Source organism: Anas platyrhynchos, chromosome 6, assembly GCF_047663525.1.
Source record: "Anas platyrhynchos isolate ZD024472 breed Pekin duck chromosome 6, IASCAAS_PekinDuck_T2T, whole genome shotgun sequence".
Taxonomy (NCBI): domain Eukaryota; kingdom Metazoa; phylum Chordata; class Aves; order Anseriformes; family Anatidae; genus Anas; species Anas platyrhynchos.
In genome coordinates, this window is record NC_092592.1 from 4,152,271 (window position 1) to 4,174,076 (window position 21,806).

At 38.7% G+C, this 21,806-nt stretch overlaps 1 protein-coding gene across 1 annotated transcript in view; it reads right to left on the bottom strand.

Moving 5' to 3' along the window:
• Positions 1-21,806, bottom strand: part of PTEN (phosphatase and tensin homolog) — a 49,093-nt gene that overhangs the window by 12,720 nt on the left and 14,567 nt on the right. Inside the window, exons 2-7 of the mRNA XM_027460418.3 lie at positions 20,636-20,720; positions 17,263-17,307; positions 13,542-13,585; positions 10,375-10,613; positions 5,109-5,250; positions 2,662-2,828 (exon numbers count right to left, since the gene is read on the bottom strand). Coding sequence (XP_027316219.1) covers positions 2,662-2,828; positions 5,109-5,250; positions 10,375-10,613; positions 13,542-13,585; positions 17,263-17,307; positions 20,636-20,720 — 722 coding nt within the window. The remainder of the gene's footprint in view (positions 1-2,661; positions 2,829-5,108; positions 5,251-10,374; positions 10,614-13,541; positions 13,586-17,262; positions 17,308-20,635; positions 20,721-21,806) is intronic.

Genomic DNA, 21,806 nt, shown 5'->3' on the forward strand with positions numbered 1-21,806 from the left:
TTAGGTTTGCTATGGAAAGCTAAAATGCTGACTGGTAGATATGTGATGACTTTCAATGTGTGCAAGAAAATTTCTTTAGCAACTACTTATAAATCTGCTAAGAAGAAACCTTGCAAGAAAAAGAACCAGTGATGGGCAGCAGACTTGTAATTACAGCTTCCATAAACATGTCTGAGTAAGCCAGAATCTTTGAAAGATACGATACTGTCATTCCTATTAAGCTACTCCTCGTAGCTTAGGTGATCACTCCAGAGAGTGGTAAGTCTGCAATAAATCCCCACACCAGAAGGCCTTCTCTTTTGGGGTTTTGAGTAAAAACAATACACAGTCAACTTATCTAGAAGAGAAAAAGGCTTCACTACCTCTCATACAGAGGGGATTTCACAGATGTGAAACATTTGTACAGAGACAAGTGTTCAAATTTGCACCAGGATAGGTTTTCAGCCACTAATATTCACCTTTGGCCTACTCTCGTCTTAGTCACTTTACATAACACAGTGTCAGAGGGACCATGTGGAAGGACTAACCCCGGTGCCAAAGCAAACATCAGAGATGGAGTATTTCACTAATTCTCAATACCAAGAACTCAGCAGTGACTTCATAAAACAGACTAGGATGCTTACACCAGACAGATGTCCTGAATTTTTCTGTTCATTTACACTAGAGCTAGCAGAGGTGGTCTTATCAGAACTATTTAACATTGTACACCCACTTTCTTTTGGCCTGAATTCTTACACAAGGTTGACGACATTTAAACATTATGTTCAACACATTTTTGATTCAGATTATCAAGGTGATTTCTTTACAGAAGACTTTTGTCTGGAGAAGAGACCATTCTTATGTCAGGAAAGTTTGCAGATGTAGAAAGAACAGCTTTTAAAATCTCAGCATTTTTTAGTTCCAGCTGTCCAAAAACACTGAGAAAAGAAGCACCTTCACACTGTCTGTAATACAGAGACCTACAATAGTGAAACCACAGCTGATACAACATTCTGAAATGAAGCTACAGCACAGTAACATGCTTGCTACATTTCTGCAGACAATTCCATGAACTTTTCTACATATTCTTGATGACTGAATTTATACTACAGAAGTAATATGTGACAATGAAGACATCTAGTTTATGCTGTCACTGGATCTCAGTGCTCTCTGCAGTGGTAAAACAAATGCAGGAATATGATCTGGGTGCTACAGACCCAAGATCCAGTAGGACTATGTATCGGTGTTATGAAAGCTTACTCGGGGACTGGGAAATGCAGCACAATGCTTTTGATGAAGTCTGTTTGCAATCCAGGTATTACCAAAGACAGTAAAGAAACCACAACTCCCAGTTCAGATAGAACAGAGACCAGATAAGACAGGACCTTGACTCAGATGTTTGGGTTTTGTTTCATCTCCTCCTTGTATTCCTCATGTCTAGCCCACAGAACTAATCTGGGTGCTCCTTTCAAAACTCTCTTGTGCACTGAAGCTTTAAGCATCAATAATTTTAAATGTCTAAAATGAGACATTCCAATTTGCCAAATACTTTGTTTTACAGTTCTGTCTTGCACAGCTGCACTGAACAATTAAGACATCTGGTTAAACAAGCAGCAGAAGAAAATATTCCTATTAATAAACTGTTCAAACTTTTGCAAACAGCTGAAGGGGACATTTCTAGCTACTGAAAATTTATCGTTATACTAGTTAACTGTACCTTGTAACTGAACAAACCCATGAAATAAATAGACGTGTAATACACATGCATGCTAATAGGTAGACCCTGCACGCACAGTTAGGAGGCTATCATCTTATCATTATGTTTGTCTCCCAATCCACTCTAGTATTTTCTCATTTTTTGTTTTGCCTGTACACAAGATTTGCTCAAAGAATGCTCTTAAGTTTTATAACTTAAGCAGTAAACAACTATTCATAAAGATCATATGTTTTTTGTAGTAAATACAAAGTTAATATTTAGATCAACAAGATTTCATTCCTACCCTTCCCTTTAGAAGACGCAAACTAGTTCCAGAAGCACCAGAATCAATGAGACATTTATCTTTAAGAAGTGATCGATTTTGGTGCCATATTAAGTTCAAGATTAATTTTTTCCCCACAACTGAGATACTGACAAAATTCTCAGTTCTGAGTGAATTCTCTAAACGTCTGATGTCAAGGCATTGCAGCTGAACAAAACACTGCAATATGAACTCAAGAGATGGCTGAATAGATTGCAGAGATATTTTCACAAAGTGTGTAGGAACTCAATTATCTCGAAACTTCAACCAAATTTGACAGATGGATAGAAATCAGCCATCAGCACACAAACAAGATCTTCTGTGCCTGCTAAAACCTTAAGAAAATTTAGTGAAGAAAACAGCTGGAGTTAACTTGCTCAGTATGCAAGTCTATTTTTAGAACGAGAACGTTTCTTCCTCAATTAGATTGCTCACTACTACCCAAACTACTGCAAAACATATCCAGCATAACTTTTATCCAACCTTTGTACTTAATTTCACTGACTTAAAATATCCAGCTTTCATTTTGTAGTAGATTCTCTACCTGGGAAAACTAGACATGAAAGAATTAAATACAGCAATTACACATCACAGAAAAACAGACAAAATCCTAGTCCTGCATCAGCATTGGTCCAACATTTTCCAGAAAAGCAAGAAAACCAACCTTTTTCAACATCTTGTTCTGTTTGTGGAAAAACTCCACTTTGATATCACCGCATACCGGCAAAGGTTGAGGGAATTCAAAGTACATATACTTGTCTTCACGTCTTGAGGGTCCTGAAGGGGAGGTGAATATCTTTACCTTTAGCTGGTACACCACAAACTGAGGATCTGCATGGCAAAACAGAGTGTCACTTTGCAAGAAATGCCTTTAAGTGTAAAAACAAACAAAAAAAAACAGAACCATAATAATAACCTACAGCACTTTAGAAGTTAAGTATTTGCTAAGAGTCAGGGCAATAAAAAACCTTACTGGATATCACTGGAAATGACAGATTTCCATACTTCGTAGCAATATTCTCAGGCACCCATAGGATTCAAGAAAAGTTGTTGTTTCTTTTTAATATATAATGACTAAATATAGTAACTACTACTTGATTTTTCCTTGCACATTCCTTCTCATCTCTATACTACATGGATGTAACTGAGGGGTTTTGTTTTCTTTTGTCTCATCTTCACACTGTAGAGTGGGCAGTCATGTCAGATCAAACTGATTTCTATTCTTACACAAACAGAACTGTTACACAAACAAAAACAAAGGACAAAATTTAACTTTAATACACAAACCAATCTGCACCAACAACAGACTATACAGATGTAGACCATAAGTCTGTCCTGTAAATCATCACCACAAAACAGAGCCAGCCATAGCATAGCTTTCTCAATTAAGGTAACAGCTGAAATTGTGGGGTTTTTTTGGTGCAGCCTAAGCAAATGTAATTAGGAAGTTGCCAATGGAAACTAGTATGAAAGCCATAAATATTGAATGAAATTTATTCAACAAAATCCTTCTGCATTTACTCCTGGTTTCTGTTAATAGCAGATGTAACCTGCTCTCTAGACAACACACACCAAACCGTATCTGCCTCAGACTTCACGGCAATGCGGAAACCACCACGGTGGAGCTGTGGGAATCTCTACCAAGCATACCCACACTATCTTGCTGAACAGCCTATCCGTAACACTTACTTATCTCTCTCAAATCCTCAGCATTGTGAAACCTTTTTTTTTTTTTTTTTTTGCCCAAGAGACGTGGCTCTGCTCAGTCTGTGACTTCAAAACAGAAGGAAGATGACAGAATTAAGATTGAAGGATACCATATATTGGTAAAATTAGTACTATCACAGTAGATACACCACAAAAGAGCACTACATCATTGTTTTCACATTCTGAAAAATCACTGAAATCTCCACAGAAACAAATTGTTGCAGTACACGAAGATGTTGAAGTTGGTAAGTACTGTCCACTTACATGCTTAGCAAATATTTATCTCAGCATCCTACAGCGAAAACAGCACGCTAACAACCTGGTACGGCCAAACAAGTTAATGCTCTTGTAATAATACTTCATGTAACTTGATTTTACAAGTAATAGTTATCCAAAACACTGAATAAGGAGAAAATGCAGAAACCTGTAACCTCCGCACCACTATCCCAGAGACAGAGGCTTTCTGGCACTGGCTCTTCCTTTCCTCTTCCTCTTTCTGTAAATACAGCTAGCCTGACAAGCTGCTAGATTGTTTCTTACGTGCATTCAGTTCAGGTACTGTCTTACAACAACATTAATAGTGCAATTTAAATCAGAGCCGCAAGAGGCACTGGAATTAATTACACATTAATCCCCATAGCAAAACATTAGAAAAAACATTTCCACTGTAACAAAAAATGAACACGCAACGTCAGGCACTTCCTGCTCTGAAACACAGCCCACAGGAAGACAGAAGTAAATATGTACTTACGCTAGAAAGTTTCAAGGAATCTGCTGTTCCTTGCTAACATACTGCACACCAGCAACCCACATTATTCATTTACAGGTATATGTAATATTTAATAGAAGTCTTTAAATAAAGAAAAATTTCTTTCACAGTTAATTAGGTATGTACCCAGTAGAGCTGATTTTTTTTTGAAAACCATCATGGGAAGAATAACGTCACTTGAAGCCAACTTGCCATTAAATAATGGTTTTCAGCAATTTATGTTTCCCAAGAGTTGCTATATTTTAAAAAACGGCTTTTTTAAAAAAGGAACAAATACCTAAATGTCTACCTGTGTATATATGTATGTGGTATCACTATTTAGCTTTAAACAGTTACATATTTCCCAAATTAAAATTATAGTAAAATGGTCATAGAACTCTGTCACAGACCTCAACTAACTACACCTTGGAGAATGAAAATGAATAGACAACAATAAAACAGGAGATTTTGGAAAGTTTGGTATTTAAATATGGTCTTGCTATCCTTTAAGATGTGCTGCTGTTCACATCACATATCAGAATGGTAACTTACAGCATGGCTGCGTGGCATCACACAAGTGGCTTAAAGTAAAGTTCAAATGCTGCCTTGTTTTCTTACATGAGCTGATGGAGAATAACATAGCACTGGGTACTTACTGCAAGTTCCACCGCTGAACATGGGAATTGTTTCAAACATCATCTTGTGAAACAGCAGTGCCACTGGTCTGTAATCCAGGTGATTCTTTAACAGGTAGCTATAATAGTACACGTAGCGTCTCTGACTGGGAATTGTTACTCCCTAAACAAAGGGAAAACAAATGTCAAAAAGCATCCAGACCATTTGCTAGCAGTGAATAACAGGGCTCCTGCATAACATCCAGGGATGTAACTAAAGATGAATAAACCATGAACGATACGGTAAGCAAAAGTACACAGAATAAACCACCATGGTCTATGCTAAGCAAACCTTTGTGGCAGTTAGGCTGGAGGCTAGCACAGCGCAAAATACCCTTGCTGGTAGTAACTCAAAAGCAGGGGAATGCTCCATCACAGAAACCCATCATTAAACCTTTTATTAGCTCCTAACAACCCTCAGGGATTTCTTTCTTGCGACTAGAAAGTTAGTTGGAGCCTGGTCACCTTAAAAAACAGCAAAAATGTAACAGCCTGTGGGCACATCCTCTTTTTCCCCAGTCAGTTGTACACATCTCTTTCACTTGACTGGTTCTCCAGCTACTTTTGTAGGTATCTCCTAGCATCAATCTCAAACGGCAAGGTAAAGAATGCGACCTTTTCTGTATCTTGAACGTAAAGCCCTCAGAGACTGGGTATGACAGACTTCCAGCATCACTGTGAGGAGGCCTCTGTAATTTTTAAGCACCAGTACATGGATTACTTTTCTACAGCTGTTTCAGAGGACTCTTCTTTGGTTTGCTAATATCACTGTACTCACGACTGACACTACCTTCCATTAAAGACATTTCAGAAATGCATTTTGAAAATCAAAAGTAGAAAGCTTCATTAATATGGGCCTGATGGTTCAAATTGTTAAATGAAGAACTTCTCAGATGAGTTATACAACTCTGAAGTAAACCCTTACTTTGAGACCACGTAACCAATAAACACTTTTATTGCTATTTCTACAATCTTAAACTTCAAGAAATAGTTTCAAAGCTCTTATAGCTACTGTTTTCAAGAGGAAGTGAAGAAGATGAAAACAAACTGAATTTAGAAAATGCATTATGTTTTATAACAGGCCATACCGTATACTTGCAACTGCATCATTAAGTACACTTTCTTATTAAAACAATGTGAAATTCCAATAAACTGAAATAACAGAAGGTTTCATATATGAATCTGTGAGCATTTTAGTCACGAAGTCCACAACACAGTGCATCTATAAACACTTAGTTCTAACATCTCCTTCACCTCACAACAGCCATAAGGCTAAGGACAGCCAGAGTACTTGGCTATCTTCCTGCCTTTATTTTAAAAATGTTGAGAGTTACACCACTTTGGCTGCTTAAAAATCACACAAAAGGCTTTTCCCTATAGGACTTGTACAACTGCCTTCTTAAGTAACCTTCTACTTCTGGTTCAGATGTCACCTTGGTAGTTATCAGACGCACTCCTTAAGGGAGCTTTCAAGTTTGCTTTATTGGAATCTGAGCTTCATGCTTGAGAAAATCCCACCGTCAGAGCAAACCGTTAGTAATTTTTCAACACTGCCAACTAGAAGAAAGCCTTACAGCTGAAAAAAATGCCTCCCTTCTCTGCTCATAGCTTCTCCATGTCATAAAGGATGTGCCCTACTAAGAAAGCGCAGCACACCTTACCAAGGCAACTAGGAATGGGTCCAGAATGATGGGAACAGAGCCACTTACATGGCTAAAGTGACAGGTGATCTCAAAGCAAAAACACTTCTCAGCCAAGAAGGCAAATCTGAGATCTCCGCTCCCCAGAGACATAGCCTTTACCCTGAGATCCTCAGAATCAGACACATTGAAAGGGAACAGAAAACTACTCATTTTTCAAAGGTTTACTTTCAAAAATAGTTCTTTCATAACAAGGTAATATTCTGAGAGGTACAATCAATCCCCACTTACTTTTATTCAAGGAAGAGTAAAGAACAGGGAAGCAGTTTAAGCGCTTTCTCCTTGAGCTGCTGGTATTTCACACCAACCCCCATCAACTTTTTTTTTTTATTTTTTTCCTCATGGGCATCCAACAAGCTCCTCTAGTCCCTGAGACAGAGCTTCAAAGATAGTGCTGAGCTGTGTAGTCGTCACCAGAATTATAAGCTGCTGCCTCGTGGTTCTCCTCTCACTGTAGCATGGGCAGCGTTATGAAGAATAAACAGTTTTGGAAATAATATTCCCACAGTCGCTTCAATAAAGTGTCCTACTGCAAAAGCAATGCTAAATCTGCAGCCTCAGACTAAGCTTATGGCATCGGGTTTAGCAGAGCTTGTCACCTGAGCCTTCATAACTGATCCGCTCCGATACATCAGACATTGGATATCTACCTGCTGAAAAAATCATTCTGAGACTTCCTCACAGGAAGTAATTGGTTTCTATTTCCTCTTCAGTTACATTTAACTGCTGCTGTTTGTTACCACTATTAGGAGTTTTTCCTCAAATACAACAATATGAAGGTCAAAGAATGCTCTTGAATGGATCATCTCCAGCCCAGGCATTTGATTAGTTGTTCCCAGCTGATAACTATTCATTAAGTAGACCATGCTTCCTTCTGAGACTATCCTCACCATAAAACCCTTCACAGAAGATGTGGGAATAAATAGAAAGCTCCAGCTGTAGGAACCTAGAGTTGTCAGTTTTCATCATCACAGTAGTATTTCAGTATCCATCTTAAGGAAAAAAGAGGTGATAAGCTAACCAGTTCAAACTGTGGAAGCAGCAGCATTTTTTTTAGAAGACTTATTTTGGGATTGAAAAACAGGCTGGACAACCACAATTATTTATCAAATTCCAGTGAACAGTATCTCCCTTAGTTTAAAGAGAAAGGCAACAGTGCTATTCTGCTACAGTGGTGGTGACCAGACTATTTTTTATCCAGTGCCTTGTAATCTTTCCCATTCTCTCTTTCTAAAAAAGGATCCCTCCCATGATGAGTTACAGAAGCTGAATGAGGCAGCTTATATGAAAAAAATCACTTTTAGGTGAGAGAGAACCTTTTAGACTCGAGCTCTGCAATGTCTTATTCCCCACTACCTTTCCCAGGACAAACAGTACATCAGCAGACTCTCTAGGAATTGTCAGCTTAATCTACAACTCTCGCTGGATGTTGCAAATGCTTCCGCGAAGCTGCTTGTGCCATCACGCACTTGGGAAATGCTTGCTACAAAAGTACTCGGGGGTTGTCCTCTTGACCAATTAGTCATACTTCCTCTTGCAATTAGACTCACACTTCCTGCCAGCATGGACTAAACCCTCCTGAGACTCACTTTGCCACGCACATTAATGGCTACAGTGATTTTAGTTGTACTATTCTGAGTAGCTATACAAAAGGTGCATACCTTGTGCTTGCTTTAAAGAAAATATGGTACCTAATTAAAGCCAGTTTTCCTTTATCATGCATGTCTTGGCCCAGCAACAACAACAAAAAGTTTCTTGTCCCTGGGTGCAAACAGCTCCTTTGATGTCTCAATTACTTTGAGTTCAGGAAGTCAATTATACAAAGGTGTGGCGAAGTGTCAAATCCTAGAGAAGCAGTTGGCATGTGATACTGAAACACTGGCTGAAAGGGAAGACAAAGCTCCCAGAACCTACCCTAGAATACCTGCTTATACACGCTACTGTTACAATGATGGGAATCACATACTGCCCACTGTCCAAATAAAGATAACCAGGCTCAAGTGGAGCTGGGAAAAATCAACTCTTCCAGAAGAGACATTGAAACCAAAACAAAGCTCCTGGTTATAGACAGTATTTACAGTGAAGCTAAGCAGGGCTCTCACTATTCCTGTTTACTAAACCCTCTGCTACCTCAAACATGCCAGAGGGACCACTGAGGTACTAATGAACAGTTAACCGACCTTATCCTCCAAACAGTAACACGCAGAAATACTACCCTCTTCATACTAAAAGGAAACTGAGGTACAGTATACTTCACCATGTATTTGTTGAGGTTTGTGATTTTCATGTCATTTTATCTGGCTCTAGATAATCCTTATCAGTAAGAGCAGTCTACATTGTTTGTTTATCACACAGCTTGTTCCTATTCACTATCATGCCCTCTTACCAACACTCATGAAGCTGTGATGGGAAACCTTTACACTGTCTCCTTTCTAGTATCATACCACAATTATTTTCTAAAGCAGAACATGGAATAGCAGCTCCATCTCATAAAAACAGCAAACTAGGAGTTCATTTGCTCCTTCTAATGAATCAACAGCCAAATCCTAAAATTCCTTATGGGATACTTCAGCTCTCAAGAGCCTTCAAACACAAAACTCCACTTATTAAAGGTCTACACACTCTGAAATTAATACTTTATGCAAATATTACAGGAACACAGAGCACTCAGTACTTCAATAGGTTGAAATTGGCCTGCTGAGATGATTCTCCAGGTACGCTCTACCAACGTGTACAGGGAAATGATGGAAGATAAGCAGGAAAGCTTGTTGAAATGACCTTGCATCATACATGTTATTATATTTGGAGAAAGTTTCAGGAAGAAAAAAAAAGGCTTAATTCCCATTAATGAGGCATAACCAAGCCAAAAAGGTCCAACATACGGCTACTGCTAAGTCAGTCTGCACCACTGACAAGGCCTTAACAGAAAGCTCTTGTCGCCACGAAAATCATTTCTCTGAAATGACAACCACCCACTCCTCAGAAGTACAAGAAATTAAATGGCTGCCCCTGACAAAGCAGGCTCTGAGGCATACAGTATCTATCCTTAACAATGCTTTTTAATGAAAAGAGAGAATCCATCAGCAGACTGGATATACTCTTCCAGTAGGCATATTCATCTGTAAAAAGCACTTTAATGACTATGCATCTCAGAACAACACCACAGAAGTTGGGAGAACCTGAGGAACTGAATGGCTCATCCATTCAGGCAAAACAACCTAGAATAATCCTCTCATTTCAGCTGAAAATGCTAAACAAAAAGGTTCACTCGTCAACCACCTATTTGATGCAACACACAGCAGAACACTATTTAAAAGGCTATTTAAAATAAACTGTCCAGATCATCATGAACAGGAGATAGAAAAAAACAGACTTTCAGTGTTGTGGCTAATTGCTTCTGCTGCTTCAGAAAGCTTTTGTATTAGGAAGGACTATACTGATCCAATAACATTAAAGCATTTAAGCATTAAATCAGATATTACAAAGCGTTTCTTAAGGGTTTGACTATTCAAATTGACCTCAACCAGGAAAAGTATAAAGTAACTTACCTTCTTATCTCTGGTCCTTACTTCCCCATAGAAATCTAGAGCTTCTTGAGCCTTTAAAAACTTGCCTCTATGCAACAGATATGCGCATATCATTACACCAGTTCGTCCCTTTCCAGCTTTACAGTGGATTGCTGCAACATGATTGTCATCTTCACTTAGCCATTGGTCAAGATCTTCACAAAAAGGTTTAATGAGCTCAAGCTGTGGTGGGTTATGGTCTTCAAAAGGGTACTGTGCAACTGCAACAAGAAAGAAAAACTTACCAAAATCTCAAAAGGAAACTACAGCAAGCTTGACTAGACGTGTCATCTTTGGACAAGCACACACAAAAATTAACATTCTAAATAAAAACTGTCTTATATGTATATACATATAGCTTTGCTTTCACTGTTATTCAGCAGCATACTATACACTAAACACATCACAGACATTTCTCTATTAATACATAAGCACATATCTTAGACTATTTCACAGTGCTTCTGAAACAAGTCGCACAGACTCTATTTTACACTATTTTTCTGAAATTTAAGAGTGCACTGGCACAAAGAATAACCTTGTGAAAACCCATTAGTCAACAGACTACCTGCTGAGAGAAAGCAGGGCCAAACCTCACTCACTGATCAGAGACAGGAATTTTGCAGCAAGAATTCTGAGTGGCTGGTTCTACATGGGGAACACTCAATTTGCTCCAAGCAGTTTAGAAACAAAACTAATTTCTATATTAAGTAATTGTAATCAAAAAAGAAATCTCATGCAAGGCACCTGCAATACCTATGGGTTTTAAGATGGAAACCGTCAAACGCAGTTGTCCTTTTTTTATGTGGATGCGTGTGCATACGTATGTATTTCACGCAAGCATGTAAGAAATAAAGAAAAACACTGAGCAAAAAATAAGCAACAGACAGATAGTAGCACCCAAAACAAACCTATTCCTGACTCATCAAATCAGACAACAGATAATGCCACACTGATTGGCAGAATTACGTAGAGATGTACTAGTTTGGTCAGAACAGCACTTCTCAAAGCACACCCCAATTCTTGATCGACAGACTTGGGACCTTACAAGTCTGGTTCATTTAAAAATTTCTCAGCTAGAAACACCATTTCCTTTTCTGGTCTAAAAATTAATACATTTCATTTCTGGCATATGTTTGTATTTGTTTCAGAAGTACTACTCTCTTGTCATACACACAAGGCTCCTTTTGATGAATCCCCAAGGACTTAAAGAGCAGAAGTGAGGTATGCAGTTATGGAACTGCTAAATCACTGTAGCACAAGTCTGAAGCCTTTCAGAGGGATCTGCAAGGACAATTTATTCTCTTGCAGTACAGACTGTCCACTTATCTCCCAGGAGACCAAAAATGGAAGCCTGATAAAGTGAGTAATCTCTCTTAAAGAAGCAGCAAAGCTTAATGAACATGGATGTACAATAAATAAATTCTTGCACTTTGAAGATGCAAAGACACACAAAGTGACTATTCCATGCAAAGTTACACAGATGTTACTTTTTGCAGCAGGTATAAGTGAAAGAAGTTTATTTAGAAGCCCCTAAAATAGGGAACTACTCAGAATCAAAGACTTGCAGCACCTCCTATGTTAACCACATCCAGTAAGGCTCCTGTGAGGAGGAGAGACAAAGGAGTCCCAAAAGAACTGCCTGAAAAATCCTAAGTAGTAACAGCTTGTTGAAGATGCTCTCCAAGATTTGGAATCACAGGCAAACCCTGCAGGATTTTCTGCAAAGACTGAATGAGGAACTGGTGAAATGGGTGCACGGCAATGGTTCTGACGAGAAGTCAGAAAGCAACCTTAGGAAATATTAAGCTGTAGAGTCTCGAACTTTTTTGAGGAGAGGGCAGGTACTCCATGGATAAGGTTACTAACTCTGGAGAGCACTGCATGGAGAACAGCTCTGATTCCTTTCTCCAAGCTCCAAGACACTTCAAGAAAAACTCCATAGCACATAAGGGGAAAAAACAAAAAACCATGGCAAAGTATAAGACAATTTCCAGCATGGAAGTACTTCAGAAACTACACAAGCCCTGGACAGAAAGCCAGCATCTGGCATTGAAGAGCTTTCAATGTTTGGTTTTGCATTTGATGCTAGAACATTCAAGCTGAAAACTGAATTACTATGGTAATTTCTACAGCATAGAAAGGAGAACTTCCCTTTGAAATTAATTCACTTACAAAGATTTTAAAGGTTTTTTCTGCTGCTACTAATAAAAGTTAGTCCCGAGTCACCAATGTGGTCATCTAAGGTAACTAATTTGGCAATAACAAAAAATAAAATAAAATATGTAGCTCCCTAGAACAGCTTATGCAGAGGAGCTGTAAATGGTGCAGTCACAAACAACATTTTTGGTTGGGATTTACAGTGAAGGGATCCAAGCACCTCCACAACAGAAAGCATAAACTAATGCAAGCACATGTTCTGGACATTATATTAGAAGCATGTCCTTTTCATTTATTCATAGAATCATCGAATATCCTGAGTTGGAAGGGACCCTTAAGGATCATCAAGTCCAACTCTTGACACCGCACAGGTCTACCCAAAAGTTCAGACCATGTGACTAAGTGCACATTCCTTTTCTCTTACCCAAAAAATTGCCCAAGAAGATCTTAAGATACCTTTTTTCTGGCTTGTACATGCTTAGTAAGGTTTCAGAACACTGCTGTTCAACATAATTAGTACAAATGACGAGAAAAGATGACTTACAAATGAAAGCCTCAGTTCCTCTATACTCAGGCATTTAAGCAGCCAATTGCATTTTGGTCACGTTCTAAACACCCTCTTTAAAACTAGAAGGATGTTATAAAATAAATAATAAGAAAGTCAAGTCCTTGCTAAGGACCTAGTATTTATTACCTGGGGCATTCATACTGACAAAACAGGAACATCAGTTTCCACTCTCCAAGAGCCTCATCAAAAGGAGCCCCTAGAAGTTTCCCCACAGGTTCTGGTAGTTCTGCAAAGTATCTAAGAACCAAATCATCTCAAAGAATCATCAAATTGGATATTTTTTTTTTTATGTTTCTTCAATAATTCAAATGCTATTTGACATCATTCCTCACTCCCAACTCTCCTAAATTATTATTCATCATTCTATCTTCATCCATAAACTCTGAAATTTAAAGAGAATACGCATGAGACAGAGAAAACATACCTCTGCAGTTAAATTTGGCGGTGTCATAATGTCTTTCAGCACACCTAAAAAGAAAAATAAGACAAGAGTTCAAGTTTCTGAAGCACTCTTAACATGTCACACCTTGGAACGTATCAATCAACATAATGGAAAATTATATATATAGATATATATACACACACACATCATCATTAAGATTTAAAGCTACAACTAGAAATTACATACAGAAAAAAATATTTTATTGCAGATTCATCAAGTTGCTCAATAAAATATCAGTTATTTTACTGAAATGCAATTACTTACCCTATGGTAATTGTCGTCCATCAGTGTGTTTTAGTCAGTGTGACTCTCAATGGAGACACTCACCCAAGTAATGCAATACACTATTATTTTTAACACTGTAGCATTAACTATTCCAGCCACTCCAGCAGCTTTATTGCTCCCACATAAGTACATATGGACAAGATGGCTGTGACCTTCGTGAACCAATTGACTGCTCTCAAACTAAGTGTCAAGATACATCTGCAACAACACAGATGCCAGGGGTCATGGGAGTCACAAGGACATTTTTAAGACCCTTAGCTAGTGCAACCCAAGCAAAGCACTCTTCTTTCAGTTACAGAACTGTGACACAAGCATCACAGGTAACTGAAAACACCACTGAATATTACAGTCCAGATCGCTTTTATCAAACAGATGGTGACTCTGCTCTCCAACTTGGCATTTGTTCTTGAAATTAGGTCAACTGAAAAAAAAAGGCCAGTAAGCCAGTATCCCCCTCACAGACCCTGGAAACAAGCACATTTCTGAAGACTCTGGAGTTGCACCAACGTCTATTTTACTACTCCACAGAAGATCCACTCTAGCTATCAGCAAAGCAAACCACACAATGTTAGTCACACAGAATGACTTGCCTAGGGATAAGCAGAACTGATCAGATATACAGAATCCAGCCAAAATGGCATGCCATAAGGAAACAAGCTATATCAGGCGTTGGGGCTAAAGGGAAAAAATATAAGAATAGGATGCCCTTCTGTAATCTTCCTTGGAGTTACTCTCTGTAGGAAAAGTGCTGTGCTCCTATGTCACACAAGAAAAATATAGTTCAGAAAGGAAAATGAGAACAACTCTCCCTCAAAACAACAGGACTCTAGGTTAAACATGATGCTGGGGATCATTTCAGTAGATGATACACATCTAGGTCTTCTGTTTTGGTTAAAACCTGGACTCCTCGGAGTGTTCAAATAACCCTACCAGTTTCAGGATGGGTATGAACTTATCTTTCTTTCACAGGTATGCTTTGACTGCCACCTTTGGAGCTGTATACGGCTTACTTGACACCTTCAGACACACAGACTTTTAGGTTCTGACCTTTATGACTGTTCCACCTAACCAAAGCCTTGCAGACCCTGCATTGAGCTTTGTCCACGAGACTCATACACCAGGGACAGAAGTTAATCTGCTGGCATTGCTGGTGCACTCAATGTTTTCATTTTTTCTGAATTCCAGAGCTTTTCTGGCTCTAAGTCTTTGCTAGGGAAAAGTCTGGTGGTTTTCATAGCTCTGAACACATTGCTGACACCTCTGGGCCAAGTGTCATAGAGTAGGTTGAGCTACCAGGTGAGTCTCAAAAGAACATTATCTGCACTTGAGTCTTCAAGAAGGTTAGACGCTGGAAATATGCCCAAGATGTAGTCACCACACCTGGAGCAGCCAACAGCCATGCTGGGCAAAGGACTGTTACAAGTTAGTCAGCATCTGAACTTTGGAAGTTGAGCCTGCTAGGAAGCAAAGCAGTTAATACAAAGCATCTTATCCAACTGCACTCCTCAAGAAAGTTTCCTTCTTCCTTCTAAAGAAACACCCAGTTCAATGTGGTACTATGGGACAAAACTCTTCAAAACAAAAAAAAAAATCCACACATGGGCAAAAAAAGCTTTCAAATTGTTAAGTTTGAGAGAGTACCAAGTAGAATACCATAAGGGATAGAAAATAGTCTTGTTGATACCAAGGATAGAAACTGAGCACAGAACATAGCCATGTCACTCTCTATGCCCTCATATGGGAGCTGTACACAACACAGAGCAGATGCTGAACTCCAGACACGGCTGTACAAGACATCCTCCAGCTCCCCTGAATGGAACACATGCATATAGACATTAGAGATCCCACTGGCATACACTTTGGGGATGTTTCCATTGCTTAGCATTTTAAGAGCATTTGGTTTTTAGACACATTTAGACCTGTAATGCAGTCAGATCTCCTGATGAAACCTGAAGATTCTGGGGGGATTTTGGAAGGAGTCAATCATCAGGGTTTTGTAATCCTATGAGCACATTTAAAGCAACTCCAATGCAAAGTACTGCCAAGATGGGCACCTTCCTGGTCACAGCCATGACCCTGTTGCTGACAGGACCACAGGATACAGAAAAGACATGTCAATGGCCAACCCTACACTCACATCATTTAAGCATCAGTTCAGAAAAATCTAAATCCTTTTAAAGGAAACTGCTCAATATACACATCACTATCAATTTCACATAACCGCTACTTTAAGGGAACTCAAATCCTGTACCAGTGCTTGAAATCCTTCTGGATATAGTCATATAGCTCCCCTGAACTCCTACTTCCTTCTTATAAAGAGATACAACAGGCCAATTATTTACAAAGGATCAGATTAAACCAAGGAGACGCTCTTCTCTGAAATATCTGAAGGCTGTAATTTCTTCCTATTGCACGACCAAACGCTCCAGCAATTCACCCAATGGCATTTATTTAGTTAATATGTGTACAAATTTTGCACTCAAAGACATAGATAGCCTGGCTTTTCTAGCCAGAAACAATGTTTAAAAGCTACAGAGCAGGAACTTGAGTCTCCACTTCCAAGTGATCCATTTTTTTCAGGATAAAGGAAACATCCTTTTAAAGCGTAATGCATTGCCTGGATACTGCTATTCTAAGCCAGTAAGACTTTGTGTTTTATTATTTTATTTTAAATCAATATGCTTCTAAGTATCTGCAATTTTTCCACTAGTAATTTCTCAACTCAGATTTTTGGAAAACAAAAAAAAGAAAGGGGGGGGGGTAGGAAAACCAGGACCTGTCCTTCAACATCTGTTGACAGGACAGAATCATTCATACAAATGAAATTAGGCTAAATTAGCATATGAAGATTATCAATGGACAAAAAAGAAAGCGTTTCTGTTTTGTAACAAGAATAGCTTTTAGCATGACTAACTTTTCTTATGAAAACGTTACACTTCTAAAGCTGAGAAACCATCAGGCTACTGATTGCTATGGTAGTTTAGTCAATACAATGAACAGGGACAGTGAAGAATACATCCAGAACCTGGGTACCAATACAGTTAGATACCTCCAAAAAATACAAACTATACAGGAAAAGTATTAATTTGGCAACTTCTTCACTGCAGACATTAATATATTAACAGAAAGCCTGCTGTGAATTACTTTTCACTTCTTAATCACACGGTACAAGCTCTAGATGGGCTGGATGCCAAGTCATTTAAAAGCGTTCAAGTAATATGAATACACACCAGCATTTCATTTAACCTCACTCAGCTTCACTAAATGAAGTAACAGTGCTCTCAATCAAGCTTAATTGTTTTAAGAAATGTGCAAAACATCTCTAATTCTGCTTCAGTACAGCAGCAAGCCACTTTCACTCAGAAGCTATTTTTAGAACCCATTATTTCAGAAAATGTATCTATATGAGCATACTTACAGATTGTATATCTTGTAATGGTTTTTATGCTTTGAATCCAAAAACCTTAAATAGGGGGAGAAAAAGGCATGTATTAATATACATTTCAATAATTATGGTCTTAATTTACAGCATCATTAAAGCAACATCCATCACATGCAGCTCCGCTTTCCACATTCCAGCTGGCCCTGTGGTACCTCCAAGCAGGGCAGGCAGCATGTTGCAAACCTCCCTTGTACAAATAAGCCATCAGTAGGAGTGAGGCTACTTGTGCAACTGAAGGACCAAGAGCTGACATGCAACTGAAACATTTACTGGATGCATCATTTGCGCTGACTTAGAAGATACTCACACATCAATATATTAAACTGGGGAAGTGTCGTTCATTTAAAACAGAAAGTACCGACTACGTGAAGGATCTGTACACAGTTACTTCCAATACAATCACCTACGCAAAATATTTTGCTACAGTGGTGTTTCCAATGAAAAAAAGCAGTCAAAGTAACTTCTGTAATCCTGTTCAAATGGCCAGAATCATTTATTTTTAAAGCCTGTTTTTTAAGAGGGCCATCATTCGCCACTGAAATCTGCAAACAGTGCCCAGCGACAGTCCAGGTTCAGAAAGGAGAAAGCCCAATTTTTTTTTCACACTTGTACTCATTTCGTTTTCATGCTAACTTTGTAATGAAAACTTTCCCTACAAGCCTCAGAGGGCTAAACTGCAAACGTGATTCATCAAAATTGCCATAATTATATATGATGTGTCACCTGGCAATGTTCAAGAAGAAATAACATACAAATGTTTACACTTAACATCATCAACAGTGTGTATCTGCACATCAGCCAGAAGGAATTTAATTAGCCATGACAGAACATGCTGTTCAAATTGAAAGAAACACTTGCTGCTAAAATCCTGGAAAGCTCAAGCAAAAACAAGCTCTGGTTATCAGTCATAATATTCCAGAAGAACCTAGAAGAACTTTGTGGTTAAACTGATGCATTAAAATGAGAACAGATGTGCATGCTCTTTGGGCAGCACCGAGTGTGGGACTCCAATTTCATCAGCACAAGTATTCAGTATCTGCTGCTGGTGCCCCTGTTGGCAGACGCGGGGAGATTCAGGAAGACCTGGACCCGACAGCTCATTCCAGAGGGCCCCACCGGTTTGAAACATGCTGAACAACGACAAGAGCGGACTCTGCTTTCTCCAGTAACATCTACAGGACTAAGCGTAAGCTTCCATACAAGTGTCTATCTAATAAATTCCAGCCACAGTACCTCAAAGTGTACCTCAAAGCCTGACTTCTCATCCAGCATTATCATTAAATGTGTCAGGTCACCAGCTGTCCAGAAAAAAACCACTGGCCTATCCCTCATGGCTCAATGCCAATTGCTCCGGAGCTCGAACACACTGAATTTCGACATAAAAACTTCTTGAAAAAAAAATCTATACTCCAAGCATAACACTACTTTAGCATCCAACTCACTACAGCTACTTAATTTATCTCTCCATATATGTTCCATCACACTTGTAGGCTGTCACTTGTCCTTTTCAGAGTGTTTATGGATTAATAGTTGATAGTAACTTCCTTTCAAAAGTCTGACTTACACATTTTATTTATACACTCAACCAATAAAATTTTCCTTTACGTAGGAACCACTGAAATCAATGCTGTGAACATAAGAGGACCTTCAAAAACTACTACCTATTGTTATTAATTTGGATTATGCCTATGCCATTCGTTCCTAACCCAGCTTTCGGCTCTATCCGAAACCTTCCAAAGGTGGAGCCCACCGGGGACCCCTTGTGTCACCCAGCAGGTGCAGTACCCAGATCAGCTCAACGAAAAGGTGGCTCTGACAGCTAGTGAAAGAAGTTGGGTAGACAATGTGAGTTTGTGGGACTGCCCTCAACCATCCCAAAGGACAGAGAAAGCTCAGTTTGCATGTAATGCGTCTGCACTAACTCAAACCTTGTATTAGACACGATGGCTTCACGCATCTCGACAATTCTAGTGGAGATGTAGGCTCTGCAGGAGTATTTACAAACTGGAACCACACCGACATGACCCACTCTTTACTACTACCTGACAGAATAAGGTCACTGCTGCAAGCATGGTCAAAGCCAGACTGACGTTTTCAGTGCTACTCATGGATGGTGAGCTTTGCCTTAACAGTTAAATATTCAAAAATGAAACCCTCTCAAACTCATCCGCATCCAACTGCAGCCGTTCAACAAAGCTGCTGTCTCCAGATGACTTATTCTCAGCTGAGGGCCACAGTTCCCCCAAGTGTGAGGACCAAGGCACTTATTTCAGCACAAAGCTGGATGCAAACAACCACCAGTGAAATTCAAGCGTCACTAATTCTGCCTGGTAACTATCCTGAGAAACTTTGTGGCACCTCAAACCTGGACGCAGCACCTTCTTCCCCAGGTTCAGCTACTTCCAACTCCACTGCCCAACCATGCCCCTTGCATCACCCCCATTCCCAAAATTCAAGCCTCTTGGAAAGCTACTGAAGTTACTAGCTCAAATGCCAATGTTCTCAAAAGCAGCAAGAGTGGCTTAAAAAAAATAAATCAGAATTCAGGATGTTGAACAGACTAATATCTGGCTCTTCTGCACGGGTATTTAGCTTTTAAAGGCATTTCTAATGTTGCATTGTCCAGGTGGGATGTTAAGCAAGCAAATTTCTATGATGCTTCTAAATCACTAAGCACATCCTGGGGCTTTAGGCAACCTGGCCTAGAGGGAGGTTTCTCTACCCATGGCAGGGGGCTGGAACTAGATGGGCTTGAAGGTCCCTTTCAACCCAAACCGTTCTGTGCTTCTGTGATCCCCCACAGATGTATCCAGCAGCTAAGAACAGGTAATACGATAAAAACAAAATTTTTTTACAAAATGCACTATAAGCATCACCAGCAATCGTGAATTTTAGCTAGTGTGTCTCCTCTTCCACGCAACCACATTTAAAAAGCCTTTATCCAGAGCCACCTATAATTTACTGCTGTAAATCAAAATTTACTTATCAATCACCTCATTTATCACTTGGAGAAAGGCTATGGGCAAACACACCCTTAATTGCCATCAGGTATTTGAGTAAACTCTCAGTACTACAAACAGAGGCATGGATTCACATCTTTCTAAAATAAAATAACCTCCTTTTACATCAACACAATTTGGTGCGTTCAGCTTTTCACATGAAAAAGCAGATTTGAGATCAACCCAGTCCAGCAGCCTGGACTAAAATTATTGAAAAAGCTATTCTCAGCATTTATAGCATTTCTGTGTCAACTCACACATCCTTTCCTGAGCAGAACATATATGAGTGCAGAAAAGGATACTTAAGATTTACAAGAATAACTTAAAAAGAAGAAAAATAAGAGCCTTACCTTACTACATCATCAATATTGTTCCGGTACACTCCTTCAAGCCTCTCTGCAGGAAAACCCATAGCAATTATGTTTGGATAGATATCTGAATATGTGAGTTAGGGAAACATTTATAAAATATGTACAATTTCTGCAATAATATTAAATGAACATCACTAAATATTTATATGCTCCCATAACAAAATCAGAGCAATAGCTTAGACCAACTTCCATATGTGAATAATTCAACATTATATAGACAGCAATAATGGGTCTCTTCCAAAAAACAAAATTGAAAGATGGCCAGGAAAAAAAAAAAACAGTATAGAAAGTTTCCTACATACAGTATTTTGTCCACATCCAATATAAGTCTCCTTACAATTCACATACATAACTGATTATAAGTCTTTACCATTGGATAGCTGCAGTTAACACTGAATAGAAAAGTATTCCATTAGAAAAGCAGAATCAAGTAATCCTCCTCTGTCATACATCATCTCACTAAAATTGTATCCATGCTATGTACCGCTCTCTACAGTTTGACTGGCATATTTAATCCAGTGGGAAACTATTTTAATAGTCGTGTGACTAAATTGCAAGAAGTTCCAAATTAAATGCTATGTTAAAGTCCCCAGTGATCCCAAAATAGGTATACCATTCAAAACAAACAAAAAATTGCATTTCATACATGTAAACCCTGGCAACAGTACATTTTGTCATTTTCCATGATTTCTACATAACAGGCCACTTGCAGCAGCTGCTAAGGTGACTCTGAATGCCTTAACATGAGATACTGCAAAAGATGGGAATGTACCAAATCCCAAAAGGATTACAGATATTGTTTATTAAATAATAATAATAATTTAAAAAAAAAAACCACTTCTGGTGAAAAAGTGTAGTTTCTTATGCTGAACTACCTGTAACCCACATTCCAAAAGCAATACAACCCGAGATAAAGAGCTCAGGATAAGTATCTTTTGGCAAGGAAAAAAACACGCTATTAAATAAGGCCAAATTAAAAAAAGAAAAGTTTACATCCATAGCAAACATGGTAAAGAACCCTATATAATTTACCAGAAAACAATTAGTATTTATTTATATATATATATATATATATTAATATATATATTAATATATATATTATATATATGTTAGGGTTTTTTTTAAACACAACTCAAGAAATGAGAATACT